At 35.1% G+C, this 16,278-nt stretch overlaps 1 protein-coding gene across 1 annotated transcript in view; it reads left to right on the top strand.

Annotated features, from left to right (window-relative positions):
• slc6a8 (solute carrier family 6 member 8) overlaps positions 1 to 15,887 on the top strand; it is a 51,239-nt gene extending 35,352 nt beyond the window's left edge. The window contains exons 12-14 of the mRNA XM_051071516.1: positions 6,464 to 6,564; positions 6,716 to 6,886; positions 7,913 to 15,887. Coding sequence (XP_050927473.1) covers positions 6,464 to 6,564; positions 6,716 to 6,886; positions 7,913 to 8,047 — 407 coding nt within the window. The 3' untranslated portion in view covers positions 8,048 to 15,887. The remainder of the gene's footprint in view (positions 1 to 6,463; positions 6,565 to 6,715; positions 6,887 to 7,912) is intronic.
• Positions 15,888 to 16,278: the final 391 nt, after the last annotated feature.

The following is a 16,278-nucleotide window of genomic DNA, read 5'->3' as shown; positions in this document are numbered from 1 at the left end:
ACTATGACGTCAAAAACTGTCAAAAAATGTCATAGTATAGTATGAGGTCAAAAATGGTCAAAAAATGTCATAGTATAGTCTGGCATCAAAAATGTCCAAAAAATGTCTTAGTATACTATGACGTCAAAAATGGTCAAAAAATGTCATAGTATAGTAAGGCATCAAAAATGGTCAGAGTACAATATGTTGTCAAAAACTGTCAAAAAATGTCATAGTATAGTATGAGGTCAAAAATGGTCAAAAAATGTCATAGTATACTAAGGCGTCAAAAACAGTCAAAAAATGTCATAGTATAGTATGAGGTCAAAAACAGTCAAAAAATGTCATAGTATACTATGGCATCAAAAACGGTCAAAAAATGTCTTAGTATACTATGACGTCAAAAACTGTCAAAAAATGTCATAGTATAGTATGGCTTCAAAAACGGTCAAAAAATGTCATGGTATAGTATGAGGTCAAAAACAGTCAAAAAATGTCATAGTATAGTAAGGCATCAAAAACGTCAAAAAAATGTCTTAGTATCGTATGGCGTCAAAAACTGTCAAAAAATGTCATAGTATAGTAAGGTGTCAAAAACGTCAAAAAAATGTCTTAGTATACTATGACGTCAAAACTGGTCAGAGTACAGTATGTTGTCAAAAACTGTCAAAAAATGTCATAGTATACTAAGGCGTCAAAAACAGTCAAAAAATGTCATATTATAGTATGGCGTAAAAAATGGTCAAAAAATGTCATAGTATAGTAAGGCGTCAAAAACGGTCAAAAAATGTCATAGTATAGTCTGGCATCAAAAACGTCCAAAAAATGTCATAGTATAGTAAGACGTCAAAAATGGTAAAAAACTGTCATATTATAGTATGAGGTCAAAAACAGTCAAAAAATGTCATAGTATACTAAAGCGTCAAAAACAGTCAAAAAATGCCATAGTATACTAAGGTGTCAAAAACGGTCAAAAAATGTCATACTATAGTATGAGGTCAAAAATGGTCCAAAAATGTCATACTATAGTATGGCGTCAAAAACGTCCAAAAAATGTCTTAGTATACTATGACGTCAAAAATGGTCAAAAAATGTCATACTATAGTATGACGTCAAAAATGGTCAAAAAATGTCATATTATAGTATGGCGTCAAAAATGGTCAAAGAATGTCATAGTATAGTATGACGTCAAAAATGGTCAAAAACTGTCAAAAAATGTCATAGTATACTAAGGCGTCAAAAACAGTCAAAAAATGTCATAGTATACTAAGGCATCAAAAATGGTCAAAAAATGTCATAGTATACTAAGGTGTCAAAAACTGTCATAGTATAGTAAGGCATCAAAAATGGTCAAAAAATGTCATAGTATACGAAGGTGTCAAAAACAGTCAAAAAATGTCATAGTATAGTATGAGGTCAAAAACGTCCAAAAAATGTCTTAGTATACTATGACGTCAAAACTGGTCAGAGTACAGTATGTTGTCAAAAACTGTCAAAAAATGTCATAGTATACTAAGGCGTCAAAAACAGTCAAAAAATGTCATATTATAGTATGGCGTAAAAAATGGTCAAAAAATGTCATAGTATAGTAAGGCGTCAAAAACGGTCAAAAAATGTCATAGTATAGTCTGGCATCAAAAACGTCCAAAAAATGTCATAGTATAGTAAGACGTCAAAAATGGTAAAAAAACTGTCATATTATAGTATGGCTTCAAAAATGGACAAAAAATGTCATGGTATAGTATGAGGTCAAAAACAGTCAAAAAATGCCATAGTATACTAAAGCGTCAAAAACAGTCAAAAAATGCCATAGTATACTAAGGTGTCAAAAACGGTCAAAAAATGTCATGGTATAGTATGAGGTCAAAAATGGTCCAAAAATGTCATACTATAGTATGGCGTCAAAAACGTCCAAAAAATGTCTTAGTATACTATGACGTCAAAAATGGTCAAAAAATGTCATATTATAGTATGACGTCAAAAATGGTCAAAAACTGTCAAAAAATGTCATAGTATACTAAGGCGTCAAAAACAGTCAAAAAATGTCATAGTATAGTATGAGGTCAAAAATGGTCAAAAAATGTCATAGTATACTAAGGCGTCAAAAACAGTCAAAAAATGTCATAGTATAGTATGAGGTCAAAAACGTCCAAAAAATGTCTTAGTATACTATGACGTCAAAAACAGTCAAAAAATGTCAGTACAATAAGGCGTCAAAAACGTCAAAAAAATGTCTTAGTATACTATGACATCAAAAATGGTCAAAAAATGTCATGGTATAGTATGAGGTCAAAAATGGTCAAAAAATGTCATAGTATACTAAGGCGTCAAAAACAGTCAAAAAATGTCATAGTATAGTAAGGCATCAAAAATGGTCAAAAAATGTCATAGTATAGTAAGGCGTCAAAAACGTCAAAAAAATGTCTTAGTATACTATGACGTCAAAAATGGTCAGAGTACAGTATGTTGTCAAAAACTGTCAAAAAATGTCATATTATAGTATGAGGTCAAAAATGGTCAAAAAATGTCATAGTATACTAAGGCGTCAAAAACAGTCAAAAAATGTCATATTATAATATGACGTCAAAAACGGTCAAAAAATGTCATAGTATACTATGACGTCAAAAACGGTCAAAAAATGTCATAGTATAGTATGGCTTCAAAAATTGTCAAAAAATGTCATGGTATAGTATGAGGTCAAAAACAGTCAAAAAATGTCATAGTATACTAAGGCGTCAAAAACGTCCAAAAAATGTCTTAGTATACTATGATGTCAAAAATGGTCAGAGTACAGTATGTTGTCAAAAACGGTCAAAAAATGTCATAGTATACTATGACGTCAAAAACAGTCAAAAAATGCCATAGTATACTAGGGTGTCAAAAATATGACTAAAGTGTCAAACTATAGTATGCAGTCAAAAATCTGATAAAAATATCACAAATTAGTACGTGGTCAAAAATTTGATGAAAATATCATAGCATAACCCTAACCCTGATCAATAAAAACTTGACCTTAACCCTAACCTATAAAAATGTAACCCTTACCCATAAATATGTAACTGTAACCTATATAAACATTACCTTAACTGATGAAAATGTAACCCTAACTCTAACCTATAAAAACATAACCCTTACCCTGATTTATAGAAATGTAACCCTAACTCTACAAAAATGTAACCCTTACTTATAAAAACATAACCCTAATCTATACAACTGAAACCCTAACCCAATGAGAATGTAACCCTAACCCTAAATTATAGAAACATAATCCTAATTTATAAAATCATCACCCTAACCTACATAGACGTAACCCTAACCTACAAAAATGTAACCATACTCCTAATCTTTAAAAATGTAACCCTAATTCTAGTCCATAGAAATGTAACCCTAACCCTTATCTATAAAAACTTGATCTTAATCTATAGAATTGTAACCCTGACCTGTAGTAACATAACCCTAATCTTAATTGATTTAAACTTAACCCTAACCCTGATCAGTAGAAATATAACCAAAACCCATAAAATAGAAACATAAGCCTAACTTATAAAATCATTACCCTAATCTACATAGATGTAACCCTACTCCTAACCTTTAAAAATGTAACCCTAACCCTAACCCTAACCTATAAAAACATAACCCTTACCCTGATTTATAGAAATGTAACCCTTACTTATAAAAATATAACCCTAATCAATACAACTGAAACCCTAACCCAATGAGAATGTAACCCTAATCCTAAATTATAAAAACATAATCCTAATTTATAAAATCATCACCCTAACCTACAAAAATGTAACCATACTCCTAATCTTTAAAAATGTAACCCTAACTCTAGTCCATAGAAACGTAACCCTAACCCTAACCTATAGAAATGTAACCCTAACCCTTACCCATAAAAACTTGACCCTAAGCTATAGAATTGTAACCCTAACCTGTAGTAACATAACCCTAATCTTAATTGATTTAAACTTAACCCTAACCCATAAAAACTTAACCCTAACCCTGATCAGTAGAAATATAACCAAAACCCATAAAGAAGAAACATTACCCTAACTTATAAAATCATTACCCTAATCTACATAGATGTAACCCTAACCTACAGAAATGTAACCATACTCCTAATCTTTAAAAATGTAATCCTAACTCTAGTCCATAGAAATGTAACCCTAACCTGTAGTAACATAACTCTAATCTTAATTGATAAAAACTTAACCCTAACCCTGATCAGTAGAAATATAACCCAAATCCATAAAATAGAAACCTAACCCTAACCAATAAGAACATAACCCTAACCCTAATATAAGTCATATAAGCGTCTTAGTATGATAGTCATAAAAAATGCAAGTGTACAGTATATTTATTAATTCATTTAACCTTTATTTAGATTAAGATTCTCATATACAAGGGAGACCTGGCCAAGACAGGCAAGAACACAAATAAAAACACCAAGTTGGAGATAGAAAATACAACAAGAGACAACATTTACAGTCATGATAAGTCAACAAAGAATTTGCAGTATACTAAATCATAAAATCATAGTATGGCATCAATAAAGTCATAATATACTATGGCATCTAAAATGTGGAAAAAATGTCAGTATAGTATGGCATCAAAATTCTGCTAAAAAAAGTCATACTTTCCATGTGGTCAAAAATTTGATGAAAACGTCATAGTACACTGTGGTAAAAAATTTCATAAAAATGTCATAGTACACTATGGCGTCAAAAATGTGACTGAAGTGTCAAACTATAGTATGCAGTCAAAAATTGGATAAAAATTTCATAAAAATGTCATAATTTAGTATGTGGTAAGAAATTTGAAAACATCATGGTATGGTATGGTATCCAAAATGTGGAAACAATGTCAGTATAATATGTGGTCGAAAATGTGCTAAAAATGTCATAGTTTATTATGTGGTCAAAAATTTCATAAAAACCTCATAGCACACTATAGCGTCAAAAATGTGACTGAAGTGTCAAACTATAGTAAGCAGCCAAAAATCAGATAAAAATGTCATAGTATAGTATGTGGTCAAAAATTTCATAAAAATGTCATGGTTTAGTCTGTGGTCAAAAATTTGATGAAAACTTCATAATATACTGTGGCATCCAAAATGTGGAAAAAATGTCATACTATAATATGTGGTCAAAAATTTCATAAAAATGTCATAGTACACTATAACGTCAAAAATGTGACTGAAGTGTCAAACTGTAGTATGCAGTCAAAAATTGGATAAAAATGTCATAGTATAGCATGTGGTCAGAAAGTTCATAAAAATGTCATAGTGCACTATAGCGTCAAAAATTGGATAAAAATGTCATAGTACACTATAACGTCAAAAATTTGACGAAAACTTCATAATATACTGTGGCATCCAAAATGTGGAAAAAAATTTCATACTATAATATGTGGTCAAAAATTTCATAAAAATGTCATAGTACACTATAACGTCAAAAATGTGACTGAAGTGTCAAACTGTAGTATGCAGTCAAAAATTGGATAAAAATGTCATAGTATAGCATGTGGTCAGAAAGTTCATAAAAATGTCATAGTGCACTATAGCGTCAAAAATTGGATAAAAATGTCATAGTACACTATAACGTCAAAAATTTGACGAAAACTTCATAATATACTGTGGCATCCAAAATGTGGAAAAAAATTTCATACTATAATATGTGGTCAAAAATTTCATAAAAACATCATAGTATAGCATATTGTCAAAAATGTCATAAAAACGTCATAGTACACTATAGCGTCAAAAATGTGACTGAAGTGTCAAACTATAGTAAGCAGTCAAAAATTGGACAAAAATTTCATAATATAGTGTGGCATCCAAAATGTGGAAAAAATGTCATAGTATAGCATGTGGTCACAAATGTCATAGTTAATATGTGGTTAGAAAGTTGATGAAAATGTCATTGTATGGTATGTGGTCAAAAACGTGACTAAAAGGTCATAGTATAGTATTTGGTCACAAATGTGAACAAAATGTCATAGTATAGGGTGTCAAAAACATCACATTACAGTATGTCAAACAAATGTCATAGTATAACATGTCATTACAGTGAGTCTAAAACATGTCACATTACACCATGTCAAGAAAATGTTATAGTATGTCAAACAAATGTCATGGTATAGTATGTTTAAAAATGATCACAATATAGTAGGTCAACAAAAATTCACAGTCAAAAAATTTCAGTACAACGCTCCTATACAAATGTAATACTCAAGTCATAAGATACATTTAAAAAAATACCTCTAAATAAAGTCATAATATGTCTTAAAATTGTCATAGTATATCAAGTCAACAAAAATGTCAGACTTAAGTAAATCATAAGGTCATAGTATAGGATACTGAAAAGACATCAGAGTATAGTAAGTCTTAAGAAAAATGTAATTGTGCAATCAGTCAGCAAATGTCAATCCAGTAAAACTGCAGCTACCTATTCACATTTCTCCTTGATTGAAAATGATTCTGTTGCAGGTGCTGACCGCTTCATGGATGATGTAGCTCGTATGATTGGCTACAGGCCTTTCCCCTGGATGAAGTGGTGCTGGTCCTTTATAACTCCATGTGTCTGCATGGTAAGACTGAACAACACTGGTCCTGTAGAGGAGATATTAAACTACAGTCACACCACAGCTTTCTGAATTCTTTACCATAGTCGTATAGAAATGTACAACTATTTTCATTAATTTATGACCCCCAACCCCCACCCCGTTATCTCACCTGCAGGGCATCTTTCTGTTCCACCTGGTGAACTACAAGCCACTGACCTACAACAATGTGTACGTGTACCCATGGTGGGGTGAGGTGATTGGCTGGTGTCTGGCTCTGTCCTCCATGCTCTGCATCCCTGTCAGCCTTCTCTACAAACTCTTCAGAGCCAAGGGAACCTTCAAAGAGGTCAGCACCCCATCGCATTAGGGCTGAAAAAAAATCATATTGTGATTGTTTTAACAGATGTTGATATATAATTTCATTTTCACTTAAATAAAGGTGAAACATTTCTTACTGATGACAATAACACAACTTATAACATGGTACAGTGATCCAGGAAATTCCAGTACACTGAAACTATACATTTAGATTCTACAGTGGAACAAAGCTTCCTGTGAACCTAGTATGTCATAGTACAGTATGCCCACTTACAGTATAGTAGTAAAACTTTAGTAAACTATGTCATGGTATAGTATGTCAAAACTTAGAATGTCACAATATATAGTCTGGACAAAGTGTCTCAAGTATAATAGTGAGAGTCTGTCATAACATAACATGACATATTTATGAATATCATAGTATCTTATGTTAGCTTAAAGTATCTCAGGGTAGTATGGCCAAACATAGTAATGTATCCCAAGTACAGTGGTCAGAGTTCAACATAGCAAAGCATGTGTTCCAGTACAATGTCATTATTTAAGTTTGTCATAGCATAGTATTGCCAGACATGGTAAATTGTCTTAAAGTATGAGTAATAGTGAAGTATGACAAGTACAATATTAAAAGTTTATTAGTCTAAAACATGGTGTGTCATACTAAGCTATGTCATAGTATAGTATGATCAAAGTATGAGCAAAGTACAGTAGTCAAACTTAGTATAGTAGTAAAGTATAGTATTCCATCATGTTACTTTAAAGTACATCTTAGTGTAGTATGTTATATTAAAGTATGTCACGGCCCCGAGTCTAGTAGTAAAAGTTTGTCACAATGTATGTCATAGTCAGAAACCAGATGTAGTAAATTGGTTTTAGTCTGTCCAGGTAGTGTAGTGTAGTAGTAGTGTAGTTAAACACAGACAGAGTAAAGACTGTACTGATACCTGGTGCGACCCAATCAAGACTTACCTTACTAAAGGCAGGTGGAGCAGCCATCTATGACATCACGTCACTTCTCATCTGTTTGACCTCTGATGTTTCCTGGTGTGTGTTGCAGCGCCTGGCCCACCTGACCAGTCCGGTGTGGGGGGCCCATCACCTGGAGTACATGGCCCCGGACATCAAGTCCCTGACCTCGCTGTCCCCCGGCACAGACGACAACAAGGTCATCATCTTCGAGAGCGTCATGTAGGCACTGAGCTCCATCTCCATCCACCCCACTTATGACAAGATAGCAGGCGCCTCACCACCACAACCTCGACCTTCAGATTTACCTCCACCCGGTATCAGGCCTCAGAATGGACTCATGAAATGATCAATCGGTCTGTCCTTCACTGATTGCTGGCTTTCATTGATTGGTTGGTCTCCTCAGCTCCTCCAGACATGACCAGACCAACGCTGCGAAGATTCTCCGTACCTGTAAAGGAATAAAGGAATAAGGGAATGACCCAGCTCCTCCAGGAGGGTTTTTATCATTACACCAACAACAAATGCCTCCTTTATGACAAAATGTGTCATTAAAATCAGCAGATCACTGGGTTCTTTAACTGTAAAGGGCTTTGATTCTTCTTTGCTTCTCAATGAAGATATAATTATTCTTGACAAAATGTCAAACCCTGGAGGGGCTGAAGAATGTTGGAAAGTTTTTCTTCCTGATTGAGTCTCACTATGCTCAAAAAGCTGCTGAACGTCTCTGTCAAATCAGAGGTTGGGCTTCCTCCATCTTAGATAAAGGGTATCAATGCAATCTTGTCTAGGGGTTGGTGGATTGGACATGCAAACATACACAAACCTGATAGATGGACATTACACATTCACTGCCTGTCATTATTTCATCATCATTCTGACAATACTAAACATCAACACTGGGACTGGTGCTCGCTGATCGTCTTTTTTCATTTTGCTGCTGTTTTTGCAGCATCTGAGCTCCGAGTCTAAACTTGTGCGTAAAATTTAAGCTTAAATTTCAGAACACTTTAAACAGCTGTGTTTGTGTAATGACCGTTCCTGAAGACAGAGTTCTAGACAGTGACTGACTGACTGACTGACCCCCAGAAAATAATAAGAGGTAATTTGTATCGTAACAGGAATTAAAAATGACAGAATCATTTGATCTTCACTTTTGCGCTTAAATGGAAAAGCAAAAGGACAAGTTTCCATGTCTGAGTGTATTCTTCAAATGTCCTAGAAGAATCACTTAAATGTGTGAAAAACACTAATGTGGCTTTTCTTACTACAGAAAAAAATAAAATCCTGTTGCGTGGCAACCAGCGGTCCGTGAACTCACCACGCTTATCTGAGCTCAGTGAGTCCTGAATGCATCATCAGACTGTCCTGAGTTTAACGAGCCTTGAATCTAATGTCTTTAAGCCTGGTTGTGAGCACTTTATGTGACACTTTGATTGTTGAAGCCTGTTTCTGATCTAAATTCTAAACCCTGATCAGAACTGACATCGCCGTTGAACTGAAACCATCCACCTGATGTTTTTAACCATAATACTGTGAATCACCAGCTCCTACTACTGATCCCAGAACAGTCCTGACTCCTGAGCAGCGTGTGGTTCTCAGACCGCTGACCTCCAATCTGTTTTCAACAGTCACACTGAGGCTTGATTCACTCAGGCAACAATAGATCTGACACTCGAAGGATGGGTCCAGTGAGAATTCTGTCACACAAGGTCCAACTTACTTGTTTGTAATGCTTTCAACCACAACTCACGGTCCTCTTCAGAGAAATCTGCCTCATTTTTCCAGCTTGAACTTTGAAATCCAGGTTGTGGTTTCACCTGAATGCAAACAAACTGAAATTAAAGGGTTGACAAAACACAAGCTTTAAAATTAACCAACAGCAATTTTTATAAGTCTGATAATTGATTAATTGATCATAAATAATTTATCAAGTAAACAGTCCAAACATTATGAAGCTCTACTCTCTTAATTGTGTTCAATATCTTTGGGTTTTTGCTGTTGATGATTTAAAAGTTTTCTTACATTTACAAACCAATGGAGTAATGAAGTAAATAATAAGCAGGTTAATCTTTTATAAAAAACAATTCAAAATCATCAAACAAAATCATTAGTTGTATCCCAGGCTCGATTACCAACTGGGCAAAGCAGGTAGCTGTTCCAGGCTCAGTTTGTTTCAGTGGTTGTTCATTATTTACAGCAAATTTAGGAATTTATGAAGCATAAGAACAGAACTGATGAGATCAAGTGCATTATTACATAATCTCAAAAGGGACTCAACAACAAAACAGTTTAATCCACCAGCAGTGGAATAAGTATTCAGATACCTGAGTAAAAGTACCAATATAACACTGTAAAAATACTCAATTACAAGTAAAAGTGTACCTGAATAGAAGTACAGATGTATTATCCCCATCAGTGAAATAATATTATCTCTGATATTGTTATTTTGTTAAGCAGCTTTTTACTGTTGGTAGAGATAAATCTGAGGAGTCATGAGAAGATTAAGAAAAAAAACTATGTTTGTTGATCCAAAGTTGTTTTCATTTTTCAGATGCGAGAGTCACAGGCCAAAACTATAGGTTTATAGTCATAAATTTTAATGTTAAGATCAGTTGTATCAGTTACATAAATGTAGTGGAGCAAAAGTATAAAGTAGCATTAAATGGAAATACTCAGGTAAATGCACGGAGATACTTTCCATCACTGATGTCAGACCATGGTTGCAGCCTGATCACATGGTTTTCTTCAGCAGATAGAGAACCTCAGATATTCAGGGTTTTAATAATATCACAAATCTTCAAAATAAATAAACAAACAGTACCTGACGTGTTCTATGATGTCCCAGTTGATCACCTGATGAACCACAGACTCGTCCAAACTGAAACTGAAACTAAAGTCAGATTCATCACTGCAAACTGAAATCGAAACTGAAACAGGAAGAACATCAAATAAAAAGCTGGAAAACTGTCAAGTGGTGACTGAAATCTCACTGGACCTGACCTTTAACCCCTTCAATATTCTGGATCTGACCTCCTTATGAGGAGGTTCAGGCTTGTGTGAGAATCAGGTCAGAGGTCGGACTTCTGCGTCCCCCGGGTTGACTGAAGTGCCAAACAGAACGATACTGGCCCTGCAGGGCTGATCCCAGACCAGGGCTCAAGGCTGCCAATATCAACCTGTTCACTCCTCTCTGCCTCGTCTCATTTAGTCTCATTCACGCTGAGCTCCACCTACCAAACACCGCACTCTCCTCACAAACAGCTGCAGGGGGTCAATGCTGAGAATTTTCATCTAAAAACTTGTTTCCCGACTCACTGGATGTAAGAGAACCTTTTCTGCAGGACTAGATTTAATCTGGATTCAGTTTGCTACATGTGTGATAACACTGACGCACAACACAAGCCTCTTCCAAACTTTTCTGTCCAAGAAAGTCTAATTTCTGTCCAGACATCATCACAAAACTGAACTGCTTTAGCTCCACTGAGCAGATACGCAAAAATGTCTTACTGTTAAAGAGAACAACAATTGACTGATTATATTTATCAGATTTCAGATGCTGCTTTACTCCTTAGTTCCCTGAACTACCAACAGAACCTTTTACTATGTTTTGGCACAGATTAAGAAGATGAGGAGTTAGTCAGTATTTACCTGCAGCCAGATCAGCTGGTGGAGCAATGAGAGCTGAAGGACTCAGCGTGATGCCAAGCGTTGCCTTACGTCATTGTCTTAACTCTAGAGTCCGTACGGTTGACTAGCCAAACCCCGAGCCCTACAGCACGTCCTGTGTACGGCTCTGGTTTACAGCCCACCAATCAGCAGTCTGCGGGGGCGTGTCTACAACTCTGTCTCCTAGCAACCACTCACCATCCACCTATCATGGGGAAACATGATTAGAATGTAAGATATAATAAAACTACATACATTTGCACATTGTTGTAAAATAATGTTGCTAGCACTTTTAAAAAGAATCGTGTTAGAAATGGTGTTTTGTTTTACATATTGTAAAATGAATCAGAGATTTATTTTGTGGAGGCTTTTATTTTGCTGATACATACAGGATGACAAATATATATATATTGAATATCTTTGTGTGCTATCTATATTTGATGCAGTATGTAAATGATGATGATGATGATTTCTGGCTGATTGTTCACGTTTAGCCGGCAAACACGAGCAACGAGCCGCGCCAAGTGACGCAGACTGCGACCAACTCGAGCTTCAGGCTACCTCACTTCTCATTAAAACTTTCAAAACAAAACTTCTTTTAGCTTTTTATGCAAATCTTTTGTCAGCGGCATTGGCTGCGCCGGCTGCTAGCAAGAGAGGACTGTGGGAAGTGTTTCTGGAAATGTCTCCGTCCTCATCCTGTTTCACGTTGCAGCTTTAAAGGCTCTCCGTCATCAATGGAAATTTAAGTGACTGAGAACTGACCCCCAGGATGCAAATTTAAAAAAACAAAAACAAAAACTGTTAAACTTAGTCTTAAATGTGCAAAATTAATATAAATAAAATGTAAAATATATTATTATGACATATGTTGGTGCAGTGAGGCCTTTAAGCGGTGTCTGACTGGCTAACGTGAACAAGCAGCGAAGGGCAGGGATTTTATTTTGGCGGGTTTGCTGCGATGCAGTGATGTTAAGGCTGTCGAGGCTTCGTGTGGCTCCGAACACACTACGAAAGGGAATCTCTTTTTTTTCTTTATCTTTCTGATTTTTAATTCTCAAAGTGCTCAAGTGTTTGAAGAGTTTTAGCTTTAGATGATTTTAGCTTTTTTTTTTTCTCTGTGTGTTTTACTGAATATCAGTGTTTTTCCCTCAGACCCCCCATGGCTCAAATTCTCAAATTATTATTACTATTATTATTATCTCTACCAAGACTGAAAAACTTAAATCTGCTTGTCTAATTTGATCAAATTAATTTGCACATATTTTTACATGATGTAAAATAAGTTCAGTAATGTTAAAAACATGAAGCCAGAAACATTTTAAAGGCTGAATAACTGCCGACTGTAACTCTGCCATTTAAAATAAGAAGAGGGTTGTTGAAGTTTGCGTTGCTCTGTCTGAGAAGTTAAACTGATGCTGATCCAGGCAAATAAAACCACTCACCACCAATTAAACAGTAAATACAGCTACAGCTACCTCAACAAGGTGAGCTGATCCAACACTACCCGGAAAACACAACTACATATCCAAGCAGTCAGTGGGAGCTTCCAGACACCAATCACATTCAGAGACTGATGAACACTTTTGTGATGCCAGATATAATAAATCAGTTTTAAAAAGTCTGTGTTTCCAAACACAGTTAAAACAAGAACCAGTTGACCAATCAGCTCAGTCTGCCAGGCACCAAATCTAATTTCATGTCAGACAGAAAATAATCAAACACAAACTGACCCTGGTCCAAAATATAGAAAATCAAATAATCTGTCCAATAAAAATCAGATTTAAAACAGACGGGCTTCAGAGGGACTGATGATTAAACTAGTGAGATTAGAGATCTAGAGGTCACAATCGTGTAACTCAAGTGCCACTGATAACAGTTATCTCACTAATAAAAACTAACCCGAGGCAGTATTTTATAGAACTGATCAAACCGACATTTTAAACGTAGAATCTTTTATTTTTAAAAGTTTGTGTCTCGTCTCTGGACCGGAGCCTGAGAGGGTCAGAGGGTGGAATTTTAAAAAATAAATCTGCAGCCATTTAACAAAAGATATGGAGAAAATGAAAATGTACATTTACCAAAATCTGATGTTGTGTCATGTCATTTTGTCTTTGTGCTTTTCTGCCAAAAAAAAAACAACAAAAAACTAAAACATGTTGTGACAGTATCTTTGATCTGAAACTGTAAAGTGCAGGACTGGATGTAAACATCACAAACTTCTGTAAAACTGCTGCTGACACTGTAACACACACAGACTATTCAGATGTTTACAGTGATTATTTTAAAAAGGTTTGAATACAGACTAAATATCTAATAATTATGACATCTACCCAGTTATAGATGCAGAAATTTAAAAAGAGAAAAGGTTCTAATGAAAATCAAATTTATTGTGTAAACCTCAGATGTTTCTCCAGTTAAATTCTGCAGCTCTGCAGATCTTTTTAGCGTTTTTTAGTTTAGTTTTCAAACTGAATCCAAACAATCCGTCTGCTCTGACTGTCCACTGCAGGTTTTGATAAACGATACTGTCAGCAGGTTTCCTTCCTTGGAGAGTGTCTGATCCTAAAACCTTCTGCTGTTCTCAGACTGGATTCACTCACAGCAGCTTTTAAAGTTTTTAATTTCAGCTCCATTTTACTGTAGATTATTATTTTTTATAGATAATTTTTGAAAAAAGTATTGTTAATTATCTCTTAGCCAATAACTTTGCCAAAACGTTTTCTAACTTAAACAAAAAAGAAAACTATGACATCCTAAAGGGAATGATGAAAAAGATGATTTTTTGTTCTTTTTGGTTTCTTGTCACCACAAAAATATTTTTCTCTTTTCCTGACACAACAGAAAAGTATGACATGTCACTGGTGCTCTTGGAAAACAACCAAAACCTTTGGTCATTTAATTAAATAACTTACTTTATGTTTTTTTTTTTTTTTTTGGAAAGGTGGTGTTGTAGCTATGGAACCAGCAGGGGGCGCTCTCCTCCGGTGGGAAATCCCATCGTGTTTGGGTTGGAAACAGAGACAGAGTCCCCCCAGGCTTTAACGTACAGATCTGTATAATGAGAGGGAAAATATCACTGATCACATCTTTCAACAAAAACATTGCAAAGAATTAAGAACGTATAGAAATTAAATCAGGTTTGTTCTGAGCTAAAAGAAATGGATGAAAAATTAGGTCACAATAAGGTAAAAACTCTCACAAGCATCTTGTAATTAGAATTTAGTTAGTTTAGTTAGTCAAAACTGACGGTCCAGTTAGATTTTTTTTTTTTTTTTTCCTTTCTTAGCGCCTAGTTTGGGGCGCTAAAAAAGGAGGTTGAGGTTAACTGCACCCTAGCAACCTCTACGACAGCTTCGGAGTCAAATCTGATTGGTTAGGGCAACATGATAACATCTAATATAAACACAAAGTCAGACTGAATAATGAAATTAAAGAATTAATAAAATTTAACCTGACAATTAGTCATTATTTTAACCTTAATTGTGTTTTTCAGTTAAATATAGCTCTTTAGCAACAGCTAACGAAGAGTGCAACATCATCAGCAAACATGTTTATAATGCATTTTTGCTACAGTTTGCATCAAAAATCACAGTCCTCCTCCAGAACTCACAGACATGAAACATGTATTTTTAGATTCAGTGTAATTTATGCTTTCAGAGGATATCATTATCTCTGATATCCATCGTGAACAACTGTCTATAAAGTTACTTAAAAATCATAGAAAAAATCGCTCTTATCAATTCAGAACTTGCCTGAGAATCCTCCTGTTTTTAAGTTTTCTTAAGTATCACAGTAATCCACTGATAGTTGTCTGTACATTAGTGGGTTCACTGAAAACAGGAGCTGATAATAGATAATTCTGCAATTCTGATAAATCTGCTAATATCTCATAAAGAGATTCTGTAGAGAGTTTTTATTTTATCATTTCTTATTTTTCATTTATTTATTTCCTGTTCAGGTCGTATGAGCTTCCAGAAGCTGTTTGTTGGCTTAAAAATATTGAAATCCTGTCTGTGTTTCCTGCCCAAACTGAGCAACATGGTGACCTCATCCATCGCAGCGTCAGCCATTTTTATTGTAACTGTGTCTCTGTGACTTCCTGTAAACCACAGTCTTCCATCCGTAACTGTAGATTAGACAATCGATTAGGTGATAAGTAGCTTAATGAACTAATATCTGTGTTAACGATAGTAACGACACTCGGGGCTTGACGTTAACGAGTCACCAGCCAAAAATAATGAAAGAGTTGATTGTGAGCCCCGGTGATGTCACCTGTGTTTCATTGACCTTTGACCCCTGCGAGGGTCTCCATGCTGTAAGCCACTGTGATCACTGTGCTTGTTCATCACAGACTAAACCAATGGCAATAAAAACCAGCGTCATGACAAACAGCTGATCTGTCTCCATGGTTACTGGGTTGTTTGGGAGAATGAGTATCTGTGATGGTTTAGAAGAGTAACAGTAGAGTTCAGATCGTATGACACAATCATTTTCAGCAGTTTGAGTTTGTCCAGGTGTTAAAATTTCTATTTTTCTAAGCACTTTGGTACCTTCTCATCATGTTTGCTTAAATGTTGACATTCTTGACCTTAGAAACAATAACTGACTTCCAGAACAATGTTTTGCAAGATTATCAACGACCAATGGTTTCATAAATAAACTTTCAAACTCACAGATTTCTTATTTTGGTCACAGTTTAAATACGTTTCACAACAAATCCTGGAAACTAAGAGATATAAACATCTCTTCTACTGACTTTGTCCTTGATTTGATCCAAACTGCTTT

The sequence above is a fragment of the Lates calcarifer genome, linkage group LG6, assembly GCF_001640805.2.
Source record: "Lates calcarifer isolate ASB-BC8 linkage group LG6, TLL_Latcal_v3, whole genome shotgun sequence".
Classification (NCBI taxonomy): domain Eukaryota; kingdom Metazoa; phylum Chordata; class Actinopteri; family Centropomidae; genus Lates; species Lates calcarifer.
The sequence above is the reverse complement of the archived record's forward strand: the minus strand, read 5'-3'. Positions and strand labels throughout refer to the sequence as shown.